The sequence below is a fragment of the Thermobia domestica genome, chromosome 10 (genome assembly GCF_964235325.1).
Source record: "Thermobia domestica chromosome 10, izTheDome1.hap1.1, whole genome shotgun sequence".
In the NCBI taxonomy this organism is placed as follows: Eukaryota; Metazoa; Arthropoda; class Insecta; order Zygentoma; family Lepismatidae; genus Thermobia; species Thermobia domestica.
This window is the reverse complement of record NC_137463.1, coordinates 161383212-161401068: the sequence shown is the minus strand read 5'-3', so window position 1 is coordinate 161401068 and position 17857 is coordinate 161383212. Positions and strand designations below refer to the sequence as shown.

Below are 17857 nucleotides of genomic sequence, written 5' to 3'. Positions count from 1 at the left end.
TGTTTGTTCACCAAAAAGCTCATTTGGCGCGAGCTGGGATTGAACCAAGAACTCCATGTACACCTTGTCTCAAAAAGATTGAGCGCATTCTTTATTGCTGTTTCGAGGCAAAAATTTTCTAAGTCCAACTTCGGGTATCTTCGGAAAAAAGTAAATCAGGTTCGAACCTCGAAGCCAATCTTTGCAATCGGGACAAAGTTTGCAGGTGTGTTATTCTTCTTTAAATGTAATAAGACTTGTTACCAAGTGTATAAAAAAGCAACATTGATTGAAATACTTAATGATACAATATTTCGAAACTTTGTATTAATGTCAGCTCATGCTTGTTTGCCATTTTGCTCTCCATACTTAATGGAGCATTTAGATACGTAAACGAATCTTTCCATATGTAAAAGAATGGTGAAAGTTAAGACATAGAACATAATTCTCGCCTGAGTACTGAAATAAAAGTCAAAGTAGAAAAAAAAACAACGTTTGCAGTGGATATGAATGTCATTATCATCTTAAATGTTCCTATACATCGCTAGAAGTATTTTCCGAAGCGCGCTTGTGTTAGCTCAGTGATAAGTCGTTGGATTTCAAATCGTAAGGATGAGAGTTCGATTCCCATCTGTGTCAATGCTTTTTCTTGTGAAATTCTATTTTCCGCAATGCATGAAAAATTATATAAAATAATTACATTAAAATACGTCAGTTGTATATATATAACATATAATCATTGCAGAACATAGTGATTATTATGTTTAAAATATAACAGGTGTTCACAGTAAGTTGGTATTCTATGACATATGTGAATGTTAAATACAAATTAAGAAAATAATATCATCGCAATAAATAAATATGTAGTGTATTTATTTGCAGCTATTTGTTATATAGAGGGTACTTCTCAACATTCGTATTACAGCATGTCATTGATGTTTTTGAAAAATTATCCGAGGCATAAAAAGAGGGTTTAAACAGAGAATCCAAAGTCGGAACGCTCGCAAGAAATTCATGAACCCCAAAGGTCACGTGAGCAGACTGGAATAGTCCTTATGAAGTACCACAGCAAGTGTTTACATAGATTTTCAATTCAATACCTGATATATGCTTTGTCACTTTCTCGTTCGCTCACTCTGTATTTATATACAATATAAAAGTGGATGTATGTGTGTGTTTCAACATAATTCTTATATGTCTAGAGCAATTTTAACCATATTTCTTACAATCTGGAAAAGAGTACAGAAGAGTCGGGATACATATCAAAAATGCTAGAAAAGGATCGATATTAGTATCGAATCCATAGTTTCGTGGTTGCTTAGGTAAACAGTTCTACTTTCAATTCAAGTCCAATTAAGCTCCCATTAGCACCCAGGGTGGTTACGTAGCGACAGAAAAATATCGAAATCAACCGATATTAGAGTCGAAACGTAAGTTTTCAGTGCATCATTTCCCATTAGTCCAACTAGGCCCATGCCTAGAGGTCAACATACTTGAAGAGCGCAAAGTTTAAAATTTTAATTTTTTTTTCGTATGAAAAAGTTTAAAAAATCGAAAGCAAATATACTATTTCATGAGCAATCCTCTTTTACTATTCTAATATATTTAATGATAGCGTAGGAAATCTAAAAATAATTTAGAACATGTTTCCCATTTATTTTTTGTTACATAGTTGTAACTGTAGCATCTAGTGAGTGGTATTTAACTGCAATAAAATCACTAATTAAGCATATTCGAATTAAGTTTTATTTGTAAGTTAGAGATCAAGGGGCGGAGAAATATGTAGTTATTGGGGGCGCCGAGAGCAAAAGTGCGTAGGGACGCCGAGCTTCTAAATGCAGCACTGTTCGCTAAATTAATTAGTAGAAATTTTAATGCCATTTAAGACCAAATTTAGTCCTAGCGGTGGCAGTATCCGTTTACTGTCCTAGGAGGAATGAAAGGGGCTGACATCAAAATTATAAAAAAAGACCGACATTAGTGTCGAATCTATAATTTTGGGGGTCTCTTAGATAAAGAGTGGCACTCCAGATGCCATGTAAGTTAAGCCCCCATTAACACCCTGAAGGAGTGTGTGAAATTTGTGACATGTAGAAATAATTGAAAATGACCAATGTTAGTATACAATCCATATCTTTCGTTGTCCCCAAGTTCATTAGGAGCAGTTCTGATGACCTTTAAGTTTAAGTTCAACTTCCAGTAGGAGTAAGATCCCCCATCACATCTAATAAGGAAAGTCGAAGGGAGTAACATATACAATGATTCAAAATGATCGATATTAGTGTAGAGTCCATGGTTTCTTTATCACCGAGATAAATAGCAACACTTCTGAACGAACATGTCAGCTGGATTTTGAATTTACAAGGACAGCATCGAAGGCATTGGTCGCACAGCTCTATGTATTTTAATGTTTCTGTATAAATGAATATTACAGCGTATTTCTGGAATATCTGGGACAACCTTTACCAAACTTGGGGAACATATTACTTTCAATCTAAGAAAAAAATATTGTAGTAGTATGAAGTTATGGAAGTTGGGAGGTGTGACATGTAAAAATAATGTGAAACGATTGATCTTAGTGTTTTACCCATACTTTTCTCGGTCCTTGAGATGGATAGTGATGCCCCCAATGGAGGTTACATTTAAATTCATTCCCATCTTCATAGGATGATGGCCTGGGAGAGCTAAAAATAAAATCTAAAAAAATACTTAAATATTTGTCGAATTCATAGTTTTCGGGGTGAGAAAGCGTTACTAATAACTTTGGAAGGTAATTTGTACCCACTTCAAGATAGGCTTTTTAATCATATCAATTTCTCACCTTAAGAGGAAATTACCATTTCAACTATGATATTAAGCCAACCTTTGCAATCAATGAAAAAATTATGTAGATGTATGTTTCGTCTTTTCAATGAAACAAAACATGTTACAATCAAAGATGGAGTGGGTCAATGGGTCGGTTGGTAAGTGGGTGAAATGGGTCAAGATTTGTGAGTGAGTCAGTGGATCGTGGGTCAAAAGGATGTGACCTACTGCGAAACACCACTCACCGTGACTCACACTGACCCACCGGATAGCCACCCTTTTAGTCCAAAGATATTTCGTCCAAAGAACATTTCGTCCAGATACATTTAATCCAAAGACATTTGAACAAGGGACATTTGGTCCAAAGGACATTTCGTCCAAAATACAATTGGTTCAAAGGATATTTCGTTCAAAAGACAATTGGTCCAAAGGATATTTCGTCCAAAAGACAATTTGTCCAAAGGATATTTCGTCTAAAGACATTTGGTTCAAAGGACATTTCGTCCAAAAGACAATTGGTCCAAAGGATATTTCGTCCAAAAGACAACTGGTCCAAAGGACATTTCGTTCAAAGACATTTGGTTCAAAGAACATTTCGTCCAAAAGACAATTGGTCTAAAGGATATTTCGCCCAAAAGACAATTGGTCCAAAGGACATTTCGTTCAGGGATGTTTAGTTCAAAGCACATTTCGTCCAAAGAACATTTGGTCCGGTAACGCTTGGAGGTCAAGGGTTTGTCTCTATGAGAAGAGTAAAAGTGATTCATATAACATTATGACTCAGTAGCTTCTTATTTCTAAAGGAAATTTGAAATAGAGATTTATTCCGCAATTTTCATTTCGATAGAACAAATAATGCTGAGATATTCAGAAAAACGTAAACGCCTGAAAACAAAATGGCCGAACAACTGGAGTAAGGAAAAGGTTGCAGTGTGAAGTATGTTGCTGTAATAACTGTTAACATGACATCTAAAATTTTCATGTTGTGAATGAAATAGTTCTAAAATAAGTACCGGTAACTAAAATTAATTTAGTTTAAATTTGAGTAAGTTAAATATTAGGTATTCAAACCCTTGTGTTAGAAAAGTGAAAAATTATGTGTCAAGTATCTTTGAAGAAATACTGAGAATAGAAAAATACACATGTGTGAAATATATTCTTAGTGTCCAAAGATAATACTCTTAAACAGTCACATTCTTGGCTGCAACATTGTGAAAAGTGATTGACAAATATAAGATGAAAGTTGGAACATTTCGTGTAGAATATAGGTATCTTTTCAGGTTAACCACAAGTCTGGTTTCTATTCGTAGACTATTGATAGTGTGTAACTTCGGCAGACGTTTCTATATAATTAGTGAGTTGTATGAGAAACCAGAATTGTTAACTTTTCTTGTATTTTTATTTCAGTGTTACTCCTTATGCAAATACAGTATATACTTTTGCTTTCATATTAACTTTCTCGGTACAACACAGTACACTAAGATATCCATTGCAAAGTCTCAAACCAAATACAAGATTCACATGACCATGCGGAGGCAATGTTATCCGCAAATGAAGAGAGAGTTTGCTCTTCAAAGGGTTGTTTATCATTTTGGGAGGTGATTTCCTTAACCAACGAAGCTACAACTGTATTTCTGCGAAGCTAAGACTGCATTTTTGTAAAATTGTTAATGAAAGCAAAGAAAGATGACATTTAGTTTTCAGGCGTTTACGTTTTTTCTGAATATCTCAGCATATATTTGTTTTATCGAAAAGTAAATTGCGAAATAAATCTCTATTTCAAAATTTCCTTTAGAAATAAGAAGCTACTGACAAGTAACACTTTCCAAGTGTAACACTCTAATTTTGATAAAAATTTGGCAGGCAGATACTACACATAACATAAATAAATACGTGTTTTTCTTTTTCTGCGGAAAAACGGTTTTAGGGGGAAAAAGCCCCCATCCAAAATTTTGAAAGTTGTCGCCCGAAAGGCAAGAAGAAGTGGACCGAAGTGAATGAAATTGTGCACAGATATTGTAGACGAAAAATGAAGGAATACGGGTTTCGTATTTTCCTGAAAAGAAAAAACTGTTGAGCGGACCGAGGCGTTGAGTGGCCGAAGCGAATGAAAGTGTGGGCCGAAGCGAATGAAATTGTATGTAGATATTGGATACGTAAAATAAGGCCTTTCGTGTTTCACAAGTGTCTCCATCTGATTTCTTCAAATTTGGCAGATCAACAACATGCACAAACAGTATAGTGTATTTTATAGCATTTCAGGAGGCACCATTAATCCATACAATGTTTTTCCGCATAAACAAAAACACGTGACGATTAATTTCCTGTTTGCTGTTGATGTGCCAAATTTGAAGCAAAACGGATAGGGACACTTCAGAAACACGAAATACCTTATTTTACATACGGTCTCTAAAATATCTACCCACAATTTTATTTCCTTTGGTCCACTACTTACTGCGCTATTACGGTAATATTTACATTTTTTTCGGAGGAGGCCTAGGCCCAACATTGTTTTTCCGCACAAATTAAAACACGTTTCGTTTATTGTTTTGCGAATTGTCCCTATACGAGGTTTCGTTGCAATTCTACATACTTTTTAAAAACCATAGATGTTCATTTTACTTCGACCTCACTCACCCTCGCCCTCGCCCTCGTTCACAATCGCCCTCGCGAATGGAATTGTCCATCGCCCTCGCGCGCCCTCACCCTCCCTGTCGAAACTTGTTCTCGCCCTCGCGGCCAAAACTTGTCCTCGCCCTCGGGCACCCTCACCCTCGCCATCGAAGCTTGTCCTCGCCCTCGCGCACCCTCACCCTCGCCATCGAAGCTTGTTCTCGTCTTCGCGCACCCTTGCCCTCGCTGCCGAAACTTGTCCTCGCCCTCGCGCACCCTCACCCTCGCTGTCGAAGCTTCTCCTCGCCTCGCACATCCTCGCCCTTTTCGTCGAAGCTTTTCCTCGCCCTCGCGCACCCTCCCCCTCGCCATCGAAGCTTTTCCTCGCCCTCGCGATAGGAGTTGTCCATTATCCTCGCTCGCCCTCGTCTTCGTGCTCAAAACTTTTCCTCGCCCTCGCGCACGCTCGCCCTCATATCATTGAGGGCGAGGGTAATTGAGGGTGAGGAGGCCTCGAGAGGGCCTCCTTCGTGAGGATCAGAGCATCAATTATTCAACCTATTTGTTGAATTATTTCCTTATCGTCAGTAGCGGATCCAGGGGGGCGATCGGGGCGATCGCTCCCCCCCCCAGAAGAGGAAACTTCTTTATTTTATATATACAAATAAAACGCATCCCAGAGTTTGGAGCTCTTAAAAGTAGCTCTAAGTAGCAGTATTACAACCCACCACCCCCACCAAAAGTCCGTCCTGGATCCACCCTTTCTTAACATACGTCCTAAAGAAAGGAAACTAAACATATCATCGTATAACTTACTGTGGAACACCTAAAATGGAACAACTGTTACAATGGAGATCTCGGTCGATAGTGACGTTTACATCATTTAGCAACAGTATCCAATGCCTTTACTTCAAAATGTTCCTTGAACTACGATGCAAGCATAAGTATTCAGCCACACAAGGGCGGCTCTCATGAGGGTGAGGGTGAAATCAAGGTTTGATGAGTGGCGGTAGAGTGACTGCCGCGGACTATCTGTCAGAATTTGACAGTCAACTCGTTGGCCATCCCTGATGTATGTAACGTAACTGAGGAATTTGAACAAATTCAAAGGGAAAGATCTAAAGAGCTTAATTTTGAAACTCCGTCAGCAAACAAATAAAATACTTCAGAACACTATTGTTGAATTATCACTCGGAAATATATACCCACTCTAACCTATAACATGAATGACTTCATTGATTTGAATGTGAATCTAAGTTAATTGGTATTTTAAAATATAAACTGAAATGTGTCAATGTGCTTGTAAGGTTAATTTCGATGCTCAAATATTGTTAATATTCACCACTAGTAGAGATACATTTGTCCTACCTTAACAATGTCAAAATTTTTAATTTTTTTCAATAATTGCCATAAATATGAAACTTTGTCTTAAGAAACTACCCTAGGGGCCAATTTGTGCACTTTATCACTTTGGTCTTGGTTCATTTTTGGCAGCTATCAATGTTGGAAAGTTTATTTTCAGTAATTCCCACAATTATGAAATTATATCTTTCAAACGTTGTCTCAAGGATTCCTTACACTACAAATACGTAAAGGCAAATGAAAAATGAAATCTTTAGTTTAAGATCCCACGGTTACGCAAGCTAAATGCTAAAGGAGACAGAAGTGAATGATGAAAGAAATAGTTGAATGAGAATGTGGTAGGAAACTGGAGAATCCCCAGAAAACCCACGAACACGATGTCCTCCACCACGAACTTACTTGGACGGGAATCGAACATGCAACCCTTCGAACAAAGGTAATTTCTCTATCGCTGAGCCACCGTTCCTCCCTAAATGGCACGCTCAGAGCTTAGCGCCTCCAGGGGCCTTGGAAAGATTATCGAGCATAAAATGATTTAGCACTGACTTTTATAAATCCACCAATTCAACAATTAATAATGTCGTGCAAACTTTAATACATGCAAACTTTAAGATTGTAGTAATGAAAGAAAAGATGAAATCTTTAGATTAGCGCCCCAGAGTTATGTAACTGCTAAAGGAGATGGATGAAATTGCAAGTGAATGATGATGAAAGAAATGGTGGAACGGGAAAGTAAGAGAACAAACCTTTATTTTCTTTAGCATAAATAATTAAATATGTAGATTAATTGATTTCCAGAAATTTTATTATAATTAGCAATTAAAAACTGAAAGGGCGATCACAAACTTTTCTTGCCCAGGACCTCGCAACAATTTGTTACACGCTGCCATACATCATTAAAACAGGAGTAGAGTGACTGAATTATTTTGCTCTGTGGTTGAAAAGTAATAATGCAAAACAGACAATCATTGACTTGAAGAGATAGGATAGTTTAAAAATTCTGACTGGGGAATAAAATCTTCATTTTTAAGTCCTACGATTATCGCAGTCTTGTAGCCAACCTGGAACGAAAGAGATTCAGCCCACTGAAGATTCTTTGCGAATATCATTTCAATGTGAATTTCGAACAAAGATCTAAGCTTACCTTCATGTTTACGTTACGTCAAACAACTAACATATAAGGTGGAAATTATTCAATTTTTTTCATAAGATGTAATCTAGCTGACTAATTAAAATTTTATAAGCTTTATATGTTATATGTTGATTGATTAAATGTTGCACCTGATAATATGTAGTCGTTACTGCTTGTTACATAGTATTAGCGTGTGTAATGGTTGTGTGGGGGAGAGGAGTATTTAAACGCTAATATTCTAAAGTGAAATATTTACATAAAAATTAGGATAATTAAACATTTTCAATAACTCCCTCTTAGACTTCGACTCTGGTTATAGGTCGATTACCGGTGATTACTGAAAGTTAATGATATTGAAATATACAAAGGAAGTTAGTATGGTGTCTAGCAAGCATGTCTGCTTTGCAGCAAGTCTCAGGTTCGATTCCCTTGAGTGAAGTTTGAACGCATTATGGTGGTTCGGATCCTACCATAAACTATAGATTCACGTACCATTTAGCATCGGCATCGGTGATGAATTAAAAAGGGACATTAACTCTAATACGTCAGAATACAGACAGATCGACTGATTCATAACTAAAACTTATATTTTCCAAAACAGCAAATTACGTTAGTAGAGTGCTATTTTATCTAAATATAGATCATGAACGGTTTGAAATTATGTTTATTCTAACGTTTCTCTATAGTTAGAATTGAGGACATCTTCGAAAGTTCCCCTTCGGGATAATGAACACTAAGAATCATGAAATTATAGGTGTAAACCTGAATGCAGTTTTACCCACTTATCTCAATAGTAATCTGTGTAAATGTAAGGTCACTTGACAGGTCCAAATGTAAGGTCACTTGATCAAAGGCTTAGATAATGTCCCCACAACCTCCACGATGCGGGGCCACCAACTCCAGGGATGTAAAATATATAAAAAATATTTAGAAAGTAGACGAATAACTAGGGGCTGCAGCGGGCAGGGGCTGTGTTGCAATAATAGACTATCAAAAACTTCCTGCTCAAGTCCTAAAATTTCACACGGCGTACACCATAGTCTTAAAATTTTCACAGAGTATACGCTAGTTTTAAAACTTTCACAGGTAATATATGCTAGTTTTGAATATAGTACTACACGCCTTGAAGCAGAAAGTATGCGCAAATGACTAAGATTGAGCAATACACCTTCGTATACTCTCGACTACACCCCTGAATATATGCTTTTATTTTCTTAGTTTGCTTACATACGTGTGACGAAAATCTGGGAGGAACGCGACCACCCAAGCCCCTATTACGACGCCCATGATTAGATGAACCATAGCCGAATACTTCAGGTAGTTTTGCTTCTTTATTTCTAAGTTTTCCTATGATTTGCTGACTAAATATCAGTTGTCAGAGAGCTTTAAAACTTGCGATATAGAACCAAATCATTCTATTTTAATATCCTATTTAGCGAAAAAAAATTAATAAAAACGTCGATAATGAAGGGTCACAGATCACAGAAAGAAGCCTACTGGACGCCCAAAATAGTCTCCCTTTTCAAGACTGTGAGCTGCATATTCTTACACTATATTAAAAACGCTTTCAAAGATACCAATCTTTAAAAAAATATAAATAAATAAAATAAAATAAAATAAAATAAATCTTTAGTTTAACATCCAACGGTTATGCCATCGATGGTTAAAGGAGACTGATGGAATTGCAAGTGAATGATGATGAAAGAATAGGTGGAATGAGAAAACGGGAGGAAACGGGAAAATCCCGAGAAAACCCAAGTATACATTATCGTCCTCCACGAACTCACTTGGCCTGGGATCGAACGAGTGACCCCTGAAACCAGAGATTGGCTGTAGCACTGAGCCAAATGCTCGCGTCCAATAATACAAATCGTGTTAATCGTTTAATTGCAATAAATATTTTCGTTTTTAGTTTTCAGTATTGACTTAACAGTTTTGGAACTGGGTACTTGGAAAACGGATAGGATTTCAATTAAAAACAGTTTGTGGGCTGGCCTAGATAGTTGCGATCTACACTTAACGTAATTATCTTAGAATGAGATTTTATTTACAAAATTGACATTGTCCTCGCCCTCGCGCATCCTCACCCTCGCTGCCGAAACTTGTCCTCGCCCTCGCGCACCCTCGCCCTCTTCGTCGAAGCTTTTCCTCGCCCTCGCGCACCCTCACTCTCGCCATCGAAGCTTGTCCTCGCCCTCGCGCACCATCGCCCTCGCTGCCGAAACTTGTCCTCGCCCTCGCGCACCCTCACCCTCTTCGTCGAAGCTTTTCCTCGTCCTCGCGCACCCTCGCCATCGAAGCTTGTCCTCGCCCTCGCGTCACTGTGGGCGAGGGAACTTGAGGGTGAGGATGCCCTCGAGAGGGCCACCCTCGCGAGGGTGAACACCTCTGTTAAGAACTTCTGACGTATAATTATTTGCACTTTTGACATTTCGTAATCAACTGTTTAAAAGGTCCGTGGTATACGCAACCGCTTTTTTCAGGAAACTACGAAACCCAATTACCTCAATTTACGTCTACAATATCTGTGCACAGTTTCATTTAATTCTGTGTACTTTCTTCTTCCCTTTTAGGCCTCAAATTTCAAAATTTTGGGTGGGGGATTTTGTCCCTTAAAACCGTTTTCCCTTAAAACCGACCACCCAAACCTTTTTCTTTTTTTTTTAAGGAAAATACGAAACCCGTATTCCCTCATTTTATGTCTACAATATCTCTAAACAATTTCATTCACTTTGGTTCATTTCTTCTGATCTTTTGGACCTCAAGTTTCAAACTTTTGGATGGGGGCTTTTGCCCCCTAAAACTGTTCTTCTGCAGAAAATGAAAAAAATACGTATTTATTTATTATTTGCGTATTGTCCCTACTCAAAGTTTCGTTGCAATTATTCATGTCCTTTACACACATCTGACATACTGTTATTAGTACTTTTGATATTTCGTGATCAAAGGTTTGGAGGGGTCTGTGCCCCACGTAACCAATTTTTCCAGGAAAATACGAAACACATATTCCCTCATTTTACGTCTGCAATATCTGTGCACAATTTCGTTCACTTCGGTCTACTTCTTCTTGCCTTTCGGGCGTCAACTTTCAAAATTTTGAGTAGGGGCTTTGGCCCCCTAAAACCAGTTTTCCGCAGAAAAAACACGTATTCATTTATTTTATGTGTAATATTTACCTGGTATTTTTTTTCAAAATTGGAGTGTTACACTTGGGAAGTATTACTTGTGAGTCATAATGTTATATGCATCACTTTTACTTTTCTAATAGAAACAAACCCTTGACCCCCAAGCGTTACCGGACCACATGTTCTTTGGACGAAATGTGGTTTGAACTAAACATCCCTGGACGAAATGTCCCTTGGACCAATTGTCTTTTTGACAAAATATCCTTTGGACCAAATGTCTTTGACGAAATGTCCTTTGGACGAAATGTCTTTTGGGCGAAATGTCCTTTCGACCAATTGTGTTTTGGACGAAATGTCCTTTGGACCAAATATCTTTTGGACGAAATGTTCTTTGGACCAATTGTCTTTTGGACAAAATGTTCTTTGGACAAATTGCCCTTTGGACCAAATGTCCTCGGACCAAATGTGTTTGGACTAAATGTCTCTGGACGAAATATCTTTGGACGAAACGACTCCCAACCACCCACCGACACATTCTGTTCAGTTCATTGTAGACAGCATCTTCTGAACACTGGTGAGCTTGTCTACGTTTTACTTTCAAGATCTCCATTTTTCTTCTTTTTTACATTTGTTTCTAATGAAAAAAGTTCAGGCACTTTGGATTTTGATATTTGCAATTGTAAGAGTGGCAATAGCAATAGGAGTTCAATTTTGAGATACAGCTTGTGAGCTTTTAGAGGAGCTAACTGCTGGGAAAAAATTTTGAATCACCTGTAATATATGAATTATTATACCTAGTATAAAAAACTGAAAGTAACTATGTCTGCGTGATCATCACGGTCAAATTGCAAAGTCAAATGAAATAACATTTGGTATATAATCAGGACCCAATCCCAACTGGGAAGTTATCATACGCGTATCAGTTTCATTATAACACATATCCTTAGTGGGGAGTAGGGGTTCGAATTTTTGCGAAAAATTGAGTATCTTACAATCCGTTCAACTTAGAGAGCTGAGTATATAACTCTTTATTAAAAATAAACAGAACGTGTCCTGGCATTTTTAAAAATGTCTTTTATGATGGGGGAATTTTTTGTATATTGGAAATTGGTAGTGGGTTGATTTGTAAAAATTATCGAAATCGATTGATATTATTTGAGAAGCAAATTGAGGAATGAAAACTACAGTCCTTCGCAGTTTATACCCACTGCTTTCTATTATAATAATTGCTGAAGCTGGTGTTTAGCATATGGATCGTTCAGAGCAAAGGCAATCAAGCCATAAAGTTGTGAGAAAAATGGACATAACATTTGCATTCCAAGCTTAATTTCATGGGAATTTTAAATTAGTACAGCATGCTTAATTATACGGAAAACAAGTTTTTTTCTTTTTTTACGTTGGTCTACTTTATGTTGATTTGATACTTTCAAATTTCATCCTGTTTTCTACTGAAATGTATATGTAAGCCAAGAAAGAAATAATTATATTTTATATGATAAATTTAAATACATCTTAACTTGGAAGATGAGAAACACTTTACCATTGTATATTGTAAAGGTCAAATCCACCGGTATTGTAACAGAGCGGTGCTTGAGAGGTTGACGGTAGGAATTCAAACTCCGATAAGTGATAATTTCACAGTCTTGTTTTATTTCAAGTGTAACCTCTTTAGTCAATGGAGAGGACATGGATCATGGGTCAGAGTTGATGACGTTGGTGGATCGGAGCTGGTCACAATGGTTCAGAGTGGTTCATAGTTGGTGGTGGGTCCATTCTGTATTCTACCATTAATTTCATAATTCACAATCACCCTGTCCTTTAGCTTAAAGAAGCAATCCTGGAACGTAGAATTTAATATTAGTGATGTAATAAACCCATAATGGGGTGCTTCTTGTTTTACCTTGGTGCATTATACTTTTGCAATGATAAGACAAGTGTTTACATCTTCTGGGTAGTTTCACAGTTTCACATTCCTAGAGGTGGTCACGGAGTTTTCAATGAAGGATTTATTACCATCTTGAACGCTCGCTATTTTGCACAAGTTAGCATAAAGACTCGATATTCTTACCATTTTTTTTTAATTTTAGCAATACTTTTAAATGATATACTACTTGATTCCCCTTGTCATTTTCAAATTTTGAGTTGCACCCCTCCTGAGACCCTCCGGGGAACCTTGGGGCAAATCTTTTTCCTCGACACGGGGTACCTTTGAAATTATAAAATACATGCTTTCCGGTTTTGACATCTGTTTTATCGTTTCAGACTTTTATTAGTGCCAACGGGCTTAATGGACACCATGCTTCTTTATTTTCTTAGTTTTCAGATACAAGCCCCCATGCCGTAAGCGTCAGTGGACCACCGGTGCACAACTGGCGACCTTTCGCCAAAAGTTGATGATCCCGCAGCTACGATCCGTGGTGGCCCCACTTCCGTTTTTAAAATCATACCACCAGTGGCAGAGATTCGACGAAACGCCAACGAACCACAAAAAGTCCTCCCCAAAATATGTTAAACCGTTATGTCTGATTTGTTTATATTCAGGTGTGTAGAAAACACTAGGGAAAAATAGCAAGTATCCCGAGGTGGGCGCGAACCTTCAACCTTAAGTTTACTTGCCGCATATTCTTCTGACTTCGCCACGGAAACGATGAAGAAAATCTCGCTTGTAGAAGGATAAATTATTGAGGTCTTAATTTAGCCAATCAAACAAATCCCTCTATCTCGAGTTCTGTGAGATGGTACTGTGAACCGTTTCGAGATTTAGTGCCTTCTGGTGGGGTACTATCTATGTACAAAATTTGAAGAAATCGCCGACGCGCACCTTCGGAGCCTCTCTTCTATAGTGCAATGTTGACCAGAGATGATGTGGGTCAATGAAACCTTGATCTACAACATACTGACCCACTACACATCGTGACCCACGACCCACCGTGACCCACAATGACTCAACACCCAACGTGACCCATTCATCCATCATGACCCACTCTGACCCACCACCAACTATAAACAACTCTGAACCATTGTGACCAACTCCGACCGACTAAAATACATCGTCATTAAGTTTGATCCATGATCCACGCCATCCTCTCTACTGACTAAAGAGGTTATATTTGTAATAAACCATTTTTTCCAGTAGTTAGCAGTGTTTCTTCCCGACTTGTTTTTTGGGGGCACTGCCCCCCAGAACTCCGAGAGTGCCCCCCGGAGAGACCAAAGTAATACATCTATAATATAATAAATAGAATAGTACCAGCAGTGGGAAATAAATATTTTCAGAAGACAATAAACAGATAAACAAACGGTTTTAATCTTGCCACTTTAGAAAGGTGTTCTAAAGCTCGTGCCGATGGTTGTTTTCTTTTTCATATTTAGCGATTAGGTGGTATCTTGTGTCTGTAACTGCCAACCTTGAACAGAAGAGTAACAATTGAACGTCGTGTTGCACGTATATCTGAAATGAATAACACATGTAAGTTATTCTGTTTAGGTTAATATTGGCGATTATAGTTTTGTGCTTTCAATTAGTGTATCTTGTTTACAGTTGAGTGTTTTGTTCAGTATGTCTTCTAACAAGAAAAGGAAAAACGAAAGTCAAACATCTATCTTGAATTTTGTTATAAAGGAAAAAAAGTTGGACATTAAGCTTGAAGCATCTGTGGACCCTGGCCCATCGAATTCCTTGTCGACTGACTGTACAAGTCTAAGTGATAATACGCCAGATAAAAGTAAGTGTAAGGGAAATGCAAACGGACTAGAACAAGAGAAGGATGTAAGTATTGATGTTGAGAAGTCCAAATGTATTCCAAAGTGTGCAGATGATAGGGCAAATATAAATGAGCAAAACCTTTGTTCTGTTGAGAAGAAGTGTTTGTATAATAAACAGTGGGAACAACAGTATGAGTGGCTGTACGAGTACAAAGTACGTGGAGGTGCCTTTTGTAAATATTGTGAGCGATATATGAAGAATGACCCTAATGTGCAGCAGAAAACGGGGGGTGTTTTTGTGACTCATCCATTCACAGCATATAAAAATGCATTAGCAAAAGACGGAAAACTGGAAAAGCATAATCATTCAAAAGCGCACATTGCAAGCCTTGAGATGGACAGGCTGCGAATGGAATTAGAAAATAACCCTGTGTACTCTCAAGTTCTTCGTCAAAGTGAAGCCGAAAACGGTCGAAACCGCCAATCGCTGGGAATGCTTGTTCGTGGATTGTACTTCTTGGTTAAAGAAGAAGTGCCACATACAACAAAATATGAGGCACTAGTGAATAATTTGCTTGTACATGTGTAGTCCAGAACTAGAAACGTGGAAAAATGAACAAAGTGAACGCTCTAACTACTGCAGTAAGAACACTGCTTCCGAATTGCTGAGTTGTGTTGGTGAAGTCCTACGTTCTAAAGTGACTCAAAAAATCAGAGATAAAAAGTTTTCGATAATGTCTGATAAAAGTACATCAATAAATAATAAAATGGCCCTTAGCATGTGTTTGCGATATGTAGAGGACAGTGCTCCGGTTGAAACATTTTTGGTGCTGGTGACCATACCTGATTGCAAAGCCGATACCATTGCTAATGCTGTAGACACTGAAATGAAAAATCACAATTTGAAATACGAAAATCTCATACCGTTTAGTTTCGATGGTGCGTCTAACTTTTCTGGCAACAGTTCTGGTGTTCGCAGGATTCTGTCAACAAAAGCTGGCAGAGATATACCGTATATTCACTGCAGAGCTCATGTGCTGTCACTTGCTGCTGCTACGTGCAGAAAAAAGAATCCCAAAGTTAAAAGATTTTTCCATACATTGAAAGATATATACAATCTGTTTAGTAGATCACCTAAGCGGGAAAACATTCTGCATGAAATTCAGGCAATCATAAACGATCCTATATTAAAAGTACCTGAATGCATTGAAGTACGGTGGCTAAGTCACTATAGAATTGTGAATGCAGTGAAAAGGTGCTTCTCGGGAATTTTGTTGGCTCTTGAGCATATTCACAAAGAAGGGGTTGATTTTGCGTCACTTGCGGGAGGAATTTTAGGCGAAATAACCAACAAAAGCTTTGTTATCACACTTTGTGTTATGGATGCATTACTAAGTGCGTTGTCTCACTTGAGTAAGCAGCTTCAAAATGCAACCTTGTCATTTTCATCTCTGATGTCTATGATCGATGCCACTAAAGAACATCTTACGAAGATAGCGGATGAATGTTGTAGCACCAATAGCGAATTGAGGACTATGATTTTGGAGGTCATGGAAAAGCCTGAAGAATTTTCGAAGACTTTTGTGGAAGACGAAGATCCTGAGAAAACGCTTAAGGACCTGAAGAGTTATGTGTTGCAGATTGTCGAAGAGATATCAAATAGATACTACGACCGCGCCCTTGGCCTAGTGGAAAGTGCATCCTACTTCGAAAACATAGGCATGTTTTTAAGTATCAAGTGTGTAAATGATGTAAAGAAACTGTGCAACTATTTCGTCGATGTTGATATGGAACCGTTATGGGCAGATATAAAGTCATTTCAATTTTTCCTTCGGTCACTGATGAAGAGCACTGAAAATGCTTGTTTGGATATAGACCCCGTTCTTCCAAAAGTACTTGAAGTGAAAATTGGTTATGAAAATCTACATAAAATATGTGAATCGGTCATGTGTGTACCTATATCAACAGCCAGTGTTGAAAGGTCTATCAGCACAATGAACAGGATATTAACAAAATTGCGATCTCGTATGGCAGAAGAAAACTTGAAGCACTGTATGTTGATCAGCATTGAGGGTGAAGAAGTGCCAAATTCGAATTTTATCAATGAGGTAATCAATTCATACGCCAAAGCAAAGATGAGAAGAATACGTCTTCTTTAATGATTAAAAACAAACTACGAAGTGAATTTTTGTCATACGGACGAAGTTATAATGTAAAACTTTTATAAATGTCTATTGTATTTAATATTATTAATACATTTCTATTGTATTTGCCAATTAGATTTTTTGAACCGGAAAAAGAAAACTTTTACAGGCCATGAACAAATATTTTAACTTTATGGTGATGATTGGGATCATACACTTCAGTATTTTCGTGGACAAGAAATAACAATATTGACATTTTTACATAACTTTAGAAAAGAAGCTGCTAAGTTAAACCGAGACCGCATGAAAATATGTGCCCCTCCGTATACTACGTGTGCCCCCCCGGAACATTTTTTCGAAAGAAACACTGATAGTTAGCTCCGCTAAAAACTCACAGCCTGCATCTCAAAAGCCAAGTAGTAAGTCCTATTGCCATTGTTACAACTGGAAATATCAAAATCCAAAAGAGCCTGAACTTCTTTCTTCATTACAACCAAATGAAAAAAAGAAGAAAAATGGAAGTCTTGAAAGTCAAACGTAGACAAACTTGCCAGTGTTCAGAAAATGCTATCTAGAAGGCACTGAGCAAAATGGGTTGGTTGGTCAATGGGTCTGTGAGTCACGGTGATGGTGTTTCGCAGTGGGTCACGCCTTCTTGACCTACGATCCACTGACCCACTCACAAATCTTGACCCATTTGACCCAACGACCCACTCAATCTCTTATTTTACATTTAGTATATCATTTAAAAGACGAAACATACATCTACACATATTTTTCTCGATTGTGAAGGCTAGCTTGATACATATACTAGTTGAGATGGTAATTTCTTCTTAAGGTGAGAAATTCATAGATTAAAAAGCACATCTTGAAGTGGGTACAAACTACATTCCAAAGTTATTAGAAACGCTTTCGCGACCCCAGAAAACTATTACTTCGACCAATATTTAAGTAAGTTTTTACATTTTATTAATCATATCTTCAAGCCCTTC

At 37.7% G+C, this 17857-nt stretch overlaps 1 protein-coding gene across 1 annotated transcript; it reads left to right on the top strand.

The window, feature by feature from the left end:
* Positions 1-15488: 15488 nt before the first annotated feature.
* On the top strand, positions 15489-16880 carry LOC145661651 (zinc finger MYM-type protein 1-like). Its single transcript, XM_081726975.1, has one exon. The coding sequence runs from the start codon at positions 15489-15491 to the stop codon at positions 16878-16880; it is 1392 nt and encodes a 463-aa protein (XP_081583101.1).
* Positions 16881-17857: the final 977 nt, after the last annotated feature.